Source organism: Amphiura filiformis, chromosome 5 (genome assembly GCF_039555335.1).
Source record: "Amphiura filiformis chromosome 5, Afil_fr2py, whole genome shotgun sequence".
NCBI classification, from domain to species: domain Eukaryota; kingdom Metazoa; phylum Echinodermata; class Ophiuroidea; order Amphilepidida; family Amphiuridae; genus Amphiura; species Amphiura filiformis.
Genome location: NC_092632.1, coordinates 74,353,270 through 74,363,177, shown reverse-complemented (window position 1 = coordinate 74,363,177; position 9,908 = coordinate 74,353,270). Strand labels below are relative to the sequence as shown.

General features: G+C 34.3%; 1 protein-coding gene across 1 annotated transcript in view; it reads left to right on the top strand.

The window, feature by feature from the left end:
* Positions 1 to 432: 432 nt before the first annotated feature.
* LOC140152390 (uncharacterized) overlaps positions 433 to 9,908 on the top strand; it is a 77,095-nt gene continuing 67,619 nt past the window's right edge. The window contains 1 exon segment of the mRNA XM_072174695.1: positions 433 to 1,117. Within this exon segment, the coding sequence (XP_072030796.1) occupies positions 1,064 to 1,117 (54 nt within the window). The 5' untranslated portion in view covers positions 433 to 1,063.

Genomic DNA, 9,908 nt, shown 5'->3' with positions numbered 1-9,908 from the left:
TGACCTGCTCGATACATCACGCAGCAGCCCGGCTCACAGATTGTAGCGACAGCCTGCTTGCTTCCTTTTTCATTATTCTTGTGTTTCTATTTTTGTGACGCATTTTCCTGTCTCGTGGCAACACGAGCTAGCAAGGCAGTCGAATTGGGCCCAATCAAGGATTCCCCTTACGTTATATGTCATCAGACTGGCTAGAACAGAATGGGTTCTTTTAGATATTATCATATATATATGCAAAGATAGAAAGGCTACGATCCTGGTTGCGATAAAGGAATTAGCCAGGGGAATTAGGCACAATTTTGACGATTGGAAAATTCACGCCTGACTTAAAGTAAAGGACGATGTTAGGAACATTTTTCAGCACATTAGCCTACATCTTTGAAACAAGCTGTTTAACAAATTGTGTAAATGACGATAGTAACTTGCATTTGGATGAGCTTTACTCATCTGACTTACAAGCAAGCAGCAGCAGTAGCAGTCTCACTTAACAGTGGCCTTGGTTAACTGTGATGCATGTGCATACGTAGTAGCACACTACTACAGGATGTGTTACTATTCTTAGCAGCACATTCGCCCACGCGCCGAGTTGCGCGGGTCACTATTCCGTAGTAGCAAGTACAATTGAGCCACAATTACCGCGCTACCCAGAGTAACGTTCCCACGTGGTTGATTTCTTTACGTCATTGATACTAACAAAATGATGGGAAGCGCTGGGAGTAGGTAAGGTCAAAGGTCACTCACCTTCTGAAGGATGGAAACAACCAATATCGTGTCTGATGATCAAGCACGCGACACAAGCTCAATTTTTACGTAAATGCTGTACCGTTTAGTATTAACGTCTAGATGGAGGTATATAAAAGCCAAACATGTACAAAGTTACTATGAAACGTGGCGTCCCCGTCGGTGGTCAATATTACCAACAAGGATCATAAGGGTACATGCCCGTCTCGCCAATCTGGAAGTTACATGAGGGATTGCTTGATTTCTCTGTGATCGATTGATTTGTTTATTGATTGATTACTAATCAATTTCCTACCAGACAGGGGAACAGTGCCCAGTGCCAATGCGTGTCATCGAGAGTGTCTGCTCACCTACCAGGCCTGGAGTAGTTATGACGGTAAGCACATTTCGTTATTTTTGTAATTAATTGATTAATTATTTCATTTAATTGGATTTATTAAAAATCGTTACCTTCATACGATGTTTATGTCATGTTGTCATGCAACTATTGGCAGAGATTTGTTCAGCGTTTGGCAACAAAACAATACGCCAGCCAAATGTGTGAATAGGAATACATTCATTTGGGTTGCCCCTGTGGGTCTTCGTGACTCGTTCAATTGATTCGTACGTTTGCTCGTCTTCGGTAGATAGCACAGCGTAATGATTTATAAGCATCAAGCTGAGCTATAGCCACAGCGTGATTACTTTGCGCCATAATTTTCCATATTTTACGAATATAACGTCAATATTGATAGACAACGTTGATTGCTGATAATAGTTGTAGTTAGATACAAACTTAGTGCGATGTTATTATTTTGTTTTGAAAGACCGCGGTATTGATGAATGGATGCGATTGACTCGTACGCGTAATCCGATACATGTAACGCAGTTTGATGAAATGTATATGTCAACATATATACATTGTGTATTGATACGTCTTGATTTCGTTAGAGCTTAAATCAAGAATTACTTGTGTTGTTGTTGTTGTTTTTGTTTATGTAGGGTGTGTGTGGGGTGGGGTGTGTATGGTTATTGGTATTCACTAGCCCTTAACCATTTTGATATCAGCTATTACAGCTATTAGTTCACACTACCCCAAAGTTACTTTCCTCCGATTAATGACGTGGTTCAGTGTCAATAAACAGAAATACTGTTGAATATTGTTTACATCCGCAGGAAGTACCTTGCCAGTATTCTACGAAATCTTCCTGGGATAGTACAGTTTTATTTTTGTATTGGTGCTATGAAGTTACAAATCGTCAAAAATACTATACCTTATCCACCCACCGTTAATAAGTCGCTTAGAAATACGATAAAACACTTTTAACATTTAATACGTACAGATATCACTAATGAATGAATGTGTAATAATATTTAGAAACATTAGTTTTGTTAACAATAATATTTGGAAATATTAGTTTTACCAATATGCTTTTTGCCTTTTGTTTGATTAAATAAATCTGATACTATGTGATAAATTCAAATTTTTTACTATATTAATCACCAAATTAAGATGCAATAATTATTGTTGTTATGAGGTATTTCGCTGCATATATGTCGCAGAAACTGATTAACCCGGGGACTAACCCAGTAAAATATATTGAGGCCAGTGATATGCAACAGTGCAACTAACGTACGCTTACCAGTCGCTGGGTGACCAGGCACGATAAATCGTATTGATTTTGTAAACAATACACAAGGCAGTAGTGGATAATACACAAACTTAATCGCACATACAATCTGTGCTTTAATGTTGAAATGTCATCTTGCATAGTATTTTTATTTTTACTATTATTATTTATTTATCATTATTATTATTATTATTATTATTATTATTATTATTATTATTATTATTATTATTATCATTTTTAGTTATTATTATTATTATTATTATTATCATCATCATCATCATCATCATCATCATCATCATCATCATCATCATCATCATCATCATCATCATCATCATCATCATCATCATCATCATCATACTAGTATTATTCTCATAAAGTGACATACATTTTTCTCACTGTTTTGAGCTATTTCATTTTTTGAAGCGTTTATTGACCACGCAAATCATACAACTTGAATATTAAATTCATATTTGTTTTCAAAACTAAAGGAAATTAAACAAATAGTTTTGTGATGTCTCCAACTGTATGATCTACCAATTAAGACCACGGGAAATGTTTCCATCAACAAATTACAAGCTTGTCTGCTTGCTATAAATAGCTTGTCAACACGTTAATGTTTGCATTCAAACATATGCTGTATACATACAGCCTAGTTTTGCAGTAGTAATAAATCTGTATAAAACCTACGCGATCTCCTAATTTACATAAGAAAATATTTTGACACTGCGTTGCTCCTCAATAACACGTATTTGAAAATGACATGATGACAGAAAAAGACTTTCACCCGGACTTTTACACGAATTTCAAGTGTTTCAATTTATTCTGGGATTTCAAAATAAAACCGGTCACCAAATTCACACCTTCAAACCACGGCATTTATCCTTCAGCGCCTTTCCTTTACTATCGATTTTTGCCTTTTCATAATAAAGCGCAAGCAAAGAGAAAATAATATAGAATAGCGCTAGTAGCTTTATTTCCGTCGACTCATTAATACCCACTCGCTGCATGAAAGGTTGATATTGCGCTAGAAGGCCGCTTGGTTTATTTTGGGCTCAAACGAAGATGATGTCGGTGATGACGTCATATGCAGCCCGCGTTGAGGTAACCCGTCCGTTGCTAGGTCACGTCATACGCGGTGTGACGTCAAAGTTACCCTATCAGACTGCCATCAGTCAGGGTGCTTTTACAAAGCATCGCTTTTGTGAACAATCACGGCATACAGTTTGACATTTCAAATAATATTGTCAGAATTAAATCGTTCACGTAAAATCCTTTATAAACGAAAACCCGCATGGCGAATTCCTGGCGAAGAATGAAAAGATCGCATAGAAATGGAAATTTGAGTCCATTTTCATAAAAAATTTTAATGTTAAAAAAAAAACATTATTGAAGCTTGTTATATTTATTTTGAAGCTAGAGATGCAGACGCAACTTAAAGCACACAAATATTCAAGTCATGATCTGAAAAACACTAGTATTATTGTTGATATATTTGTAAATTCAAATATTTTGCTAACCATCAGCTATCGTCATGGATATTGTATCAGGCGCCAGAAGATGTATTCCAAACTAAACATTTCAACTAACATTTCAGCCATATTCTTTTATGATATATTAGTAACAAAAATCACCCTAATATGGGAAAGTAATTAATTTACGTAAATTAAACTTAACTAAACATAGCTAACATTTATATCAAGCAAGCAAGCGAAATCAAATTTTAAAAGATTGCTGAATGATAGCTATTTATTCCTACCTTATAGATGCATTTATTAACATGCTATTTATGTACAATGTTATATCGTCATCAAATAACAGCTAATATAGCTCTAGTTATGATTTGGATGATGGTCTAAAAATAGGATATTGTATAGTTATTATACTCTCCAAACATGTCACCTAAGTAAAATGAAAGTGTTCATTCACTTCAACAAATTCTGACTCACATACGCTTTAATTTTCTTTTCTGTTTTACGTATGGAATAATGATTTACAGCTCGCTTATTTATAATGGTGTTGGAGTAAGTGGTTATGTTGTTGTTATAGTAAAAATGACGACACTAGGTGCTTCACAAGAATAAAAGGGAATGGTAAATCAGGGAACGCTGGAGGAGTGTACAATTGTACTGCAAGAAGTGGTAAAATGCAATTTATCTTGGATAATATTATGTAATAGTAATTGTAGGAATCGGTATTATATGATCCTGTGCCATATACTGGGGTACACAAAAAGGTGGCTTTGTTACATTTTGATGTGCAGTTTGGATTTCAAAACACTGTCTCTTGAGTATTCCTTCACTTAGAAGATTCAATTAGGTCTTAAATTGAGGCTAATTTATTCTATATTACTCATGTTTTTATCCTGTTTTCAAATATTTTTCAATTATTTTCTTATGACGTTTGGCATGAAATGTGCCAAGGGTGGCTGAGGATTAGGGGAGGAGGATTAGGGAGGGATTCATATTGTAAATTTGATTTAAAACCCCTTTAAAAATTTGAATCTAGTAAAAAATGTCTAAATGAACTCCCAGACATCTAAACCAAGTGAATAAATACAAAAGTTCATTTAAAAGACCAATACTTGCTCAGAATGATTGTAAATGTGGAAAAAAGAGGTGGGGTTACATCCTCCCTACTTTGTGATTGTTTTTGCCCGCACTCTCTCATTTTTTAACCGATTTCCATAAAAAAGGTGTCAAAATGCTCAGAAGGATGAACCACTTCAAATGAGATGTGTAGGTAAAATGTATGAACCATTTCATTTTTTTACTATGTAACACAAAGGTACCCCAGGTTGTGACACAGGACCATATACAATGGTATTACAATTTAGAAGTGGTAAAACTACATTATTCTAGCATAGTATTATACAATGATATTGCAAGAAGTGGTAAAACTACATTATTCTAGCATAGTATTATACAATGATATTGCAAGAAGTGGTAAAACTACATTATTCTAGCATAGTATTAAATATTGGTATTACAAGAAGTGGTAAAACTACATTAGTTTAGCAAAGTATTATACAATGGTATTGCAATCAATGGTATTCCAAGATGTGCTTTAACTACATATTATTAATTATAGGATAGCATTAAATACAATGGTATTGCAAGAAGGTATTGTGCAATGATATTGCAAAAAGTGGTAAAACTACATTATCCCAGTAATGGTGCATAATGCACATTACAAAAACATTAAGGTATATTGTTAAAGTTACAATGTTTTGTTCGTACTGTGGTATCAAGAATGGGTAATGCTACTGTGTCATAATAACTTCCCAACAATCACTACCCTTAGGCCTCGAATTTTATTTAATTTGGGGGGGGGGGGCATTTTCAAGGCCACTTGGCAAAAAAAAAAGAAGCGCACCAATGCCAACAACTGATGAATAATGTCTTGAAGTTGACAAAAACTTTTAAAAATCCAGGAAATGACCTTGGTGGCCTCCATGAAATTCGAGCACTGATTATCCTAGAATAATATAATATAGTTTTACGACTTGTATATTTGTGCGAAAACTGAGGGCGCTATTTACATACATTAGAAATTTAATTTAGCCAAATAATATAAGTTATTCATGACAAAAGGTTTTTCAAAAACGTTGTTCTTATTTGTTACCATTATACCAGTGTCTACCCCTTGTAAAGATGAAAAAACGATTTAAGATCAATAGCGCCATCAGTGTTCACCTTTTCTTAAAAATGATTTACATGCTATCAAACAACCGTGAATTCTGACAACAACAAAAAATACAGCAGTCGTAAAACTACATTTGTTCTCATGAAGTATTGCCCACTGGTATTTCAAAGAGTGCAAAAGTGTGTTCTCACAGAAGCAAATTTTCAATGGTATTGCAAAAAGTCGTAAGCTGCCTTGTTTTATTTAAAGCAAGTATTTATCCTTTATACAATTATATTACTAGGAACTTACAAAATAATAAATTACATTGTTATTGTTGGAGGGTAACAGTTTGCAAAGAAGACGTTCTACAAATGTAGGGGTGTTGTACAAGAGCATTCATTAAATGGAAAATGACATTGTTATAACAATGAAAGCATTATAGACCGGTTGATGACCAGTAATTGGTAAAACTGCATTGTTTTGGAGAAAAGTTTTTAATAACAATATTGCAAACAGTGGATGTGTGTCTGTGTGTTTGTATATGGTTTCATGCAACTGTTATACATTTCTGCATTAACTCTACCAGTAAATTATGTTCAATCGGTCATTCAGGTTAAGCTTACATCCATATTCTCTATCATGTCTATATTCTCAATACCAATTCACGTGCAGCTTGTCAGAAAGACAGAAATCCCCAATAAGTATTTTGACCACCCCGAGTCGCTGCCACTGTGACGGAGTACAGATCGATCATGATTTTATTTTTTCCGGTTCGTCTAGTTTGCCTTGCGAACTGCCTGCTCGGGTTTTATATTAACACAATGTTATCTTCATGTGCTACACATTGTAACCAATTCTGGCTAGTTCCATTTTTCAACACAAGTGGTATATTTTGTACTTTATTAATAATAATAAAAACCACACCTCAAATACAGCTTCGAAGCACCACACCTTATTAACTGTGCATTGGTTGGTTTATTATGTAATATAAGATTTGTGTACATATAATGCGACACCGCCAAGCTAATCACATGTTAATTACTTAAAATGAAGATGACTCGTTACTAGTGTTATAGAGCGTTGAATGTCAATGTGTTCTGCCAGTGGGATATGATTATCATTAACTCCATCCACGCGGATGTCGATTGTCGATTACAGCCGACAAGTTCCAATTTTTTTTAAATTCAAAAATTTCAGAATTGTAAATTTTCATGACTATATTTGGAATTAGCATGCAAAATGCATTAAAATGAGTACAAACAAGCCTAGTATTGGTTCAGTGGTTCTTGCGATAGCTCTTAATGTTTTGAGAAAATATCTCAAAACTTTGGACTTTTTATGTTGAAGCCAATGGCTAGCACGCAGAGCATTAAATTATTCTGCCGGCGCAATACTTGACAGCCAGATTTACATATATTTATTTTTAAAAAAAAGCGTATGACATATTCTTGTTAGAAATTGAACGGTATTCCGAAAAAATGTTATGATCTGAGATGATCGATGTATCAAAATATCGCAGATTGTCCGCGTGTTCGTTTAACTCTTCTGTTAAGATTATAGTCGTTTGTACTTTCTAAAACAAATTCTAGCAATTAAGACTTTGTACGTTTGTATATACAACAGTCACACTCTCGTCTGTTGACAATGAATTGGTTAATGACGACACGATTCCGAGTCAAAATCATTGGATACACGCAACAAAACCGAATAATTATCGATTTTATCTTATTTTACAAGGACTTTAGTCAAAACGACTGGACAATTTGTGCAATTTATTTCTTTACAATTTTGTGTAGTGCGTACTTGTACAAAACAAATTTGTACATTTGTTTTGGGAGGGGGCGGGTCTTCGTTGCTATGAACATTGTCACTTACGCTTCCTTTACATAATATTGTATATTGGACATTTGCTATAGTAATGTCAAACGCGTTTTAAATAGGATTGTCAATCAATTTACAAGGATGTCCGAAATCCGGGAGCTATAACTAATTAGTTATATGAACAGACCAAACAATACTACTATACGATCAAGCTTTACAAATGAACTGTAGAAATAACTCAAAATTTCTATCCATTGCGTCATGGTGACACCACAGATTAGCTTTCATTCAACCAACCATTATGTTTGTTGCGCCTAGCACCATCATTGACACTGAGGCTTTGTTTCGTGTCCGTCACTTTTACATAAGCATCTGAGGCGTGCATTGACTGCCTTTTTTGAACATCACATTGTCTTTCATTTACAAAGATTTGCTTTATTTGACATCATATCCGGTATACGAAACTCATCATAACAATAACTTGAGAGTAATTGAGTGAACTTCGTCGTGGAGATTCGGTTTGAATACATTCCATTTTGAAGACTACCATCTGTCCATAATGAGACCGGACTACAATTATTACCTGGGGTATCTGCTGAAGGTTCCATATGATACATTATTCATAGAACCACTTTTCCGGTAAATTATAAGTGTTATTTAAATATGCATGCAGATTACAAATCAATCGTGATATGAAAACAACATTTGAAAGGAAGTCATCACTTGGGGAGTTATTTGAATTGAGGAATACAAAGTTTTGGACAAGTAATGTAGTCTGTCTGCTGGTTCAAGTGTGTGAATACTTTGCAGTATGGGAGCGATACTCGAGAGCAACTACAGAGACGCAGAAATAACCAATGCACGAAATGCCTCGAAGGTATGTGATATACATAATGAATAGTTAACAACTCAGAACTGGGCATTCAAGCGGTTGGAATTGATTCCAATATTATTGGATGTTCAACAGTCAGGAATGTTTTCGGTGGAGATTGGTTACTATTGCATAACATGGACTTTTTTTGGCTGCTTCGACCAACAATACTTCATATACCCTTAATATCATGTAGGACACCCCGTCAGTCCGAAACACCGTCCCAGCAAACACAAAAACGTTTTAAAAACGTTTTAAATAAGCTATATTTTGGCTTTTGGTTTAGGTAAAAACGTTTTAATAACATTAAAATGTCGGGTTATGTAAAGGTCATGATAACGTTTTAAAACGTTTTGTATGAAAACACACTGCAACAATATTTTTAAATGTTTTCAAAAAATGTTATTGTAAACTATTTTTGCAAACATTTTTGCCAAATATTGTGTCAATACTTAAATAACATTATGTGAAAATCTTTGAACCCAGAAAACCGTTTAATAACATTTAAATGTCGGGTTATATAAAGGTCATTAAAACGTTTTTAAAACGTTATTGAAAATATTTTGGGCAAACACTTTTCGCAAAATATTTTTTCAACCCCAAAATAACATTCTGTTTAGAATGTTTTGTATCAAGTTTTCAAGAATGTTTTTGGAATGTTATTAAAAATTTAAACGTTTTCTGTAAAACATTTTTGTTTGCTGAGCAGTAGATTACCAAAAAATGTTTTTTAAGGTTATGAAAACGGGTTTTTTTGCATTTTTTTTGCATTTTGTGAAGAAACGAGAAAAAGAAATTGGACAAAGTGGTATGCAAAATGAAGGGGCAAATCTTCTCGTTCAATTGGTGGCATCAGTATCAATGACGCGTACATACTTCTAATGGTATAAGCCAAAAAGTGGTACATCACTGATGTTTTAAATCCACTTCATTTTGGAAAGCTCACTATCAACGGATTTCGTTAAAATTTTGGATATGTGTTGCTAACACATTAGGGAAATAATGTTGATATGTAAAATGGGAATAAGTGGTCCCTGATTTCTTTTATGACTTCATGAACTTGGTGCTCCACAACTATCAAAAACGAACCGGTTAAAATGCTTCTATTTTCAATGTTGAGCTATGTTTTGTATTTTGAACTTGCGACACTATTTCACTGAAACTTAATTGAGCCATAGGTAACAGGTTACCACAACCACACTACAGCAATGTTGAAAAATATTGTATTTTTTGTCACCTTT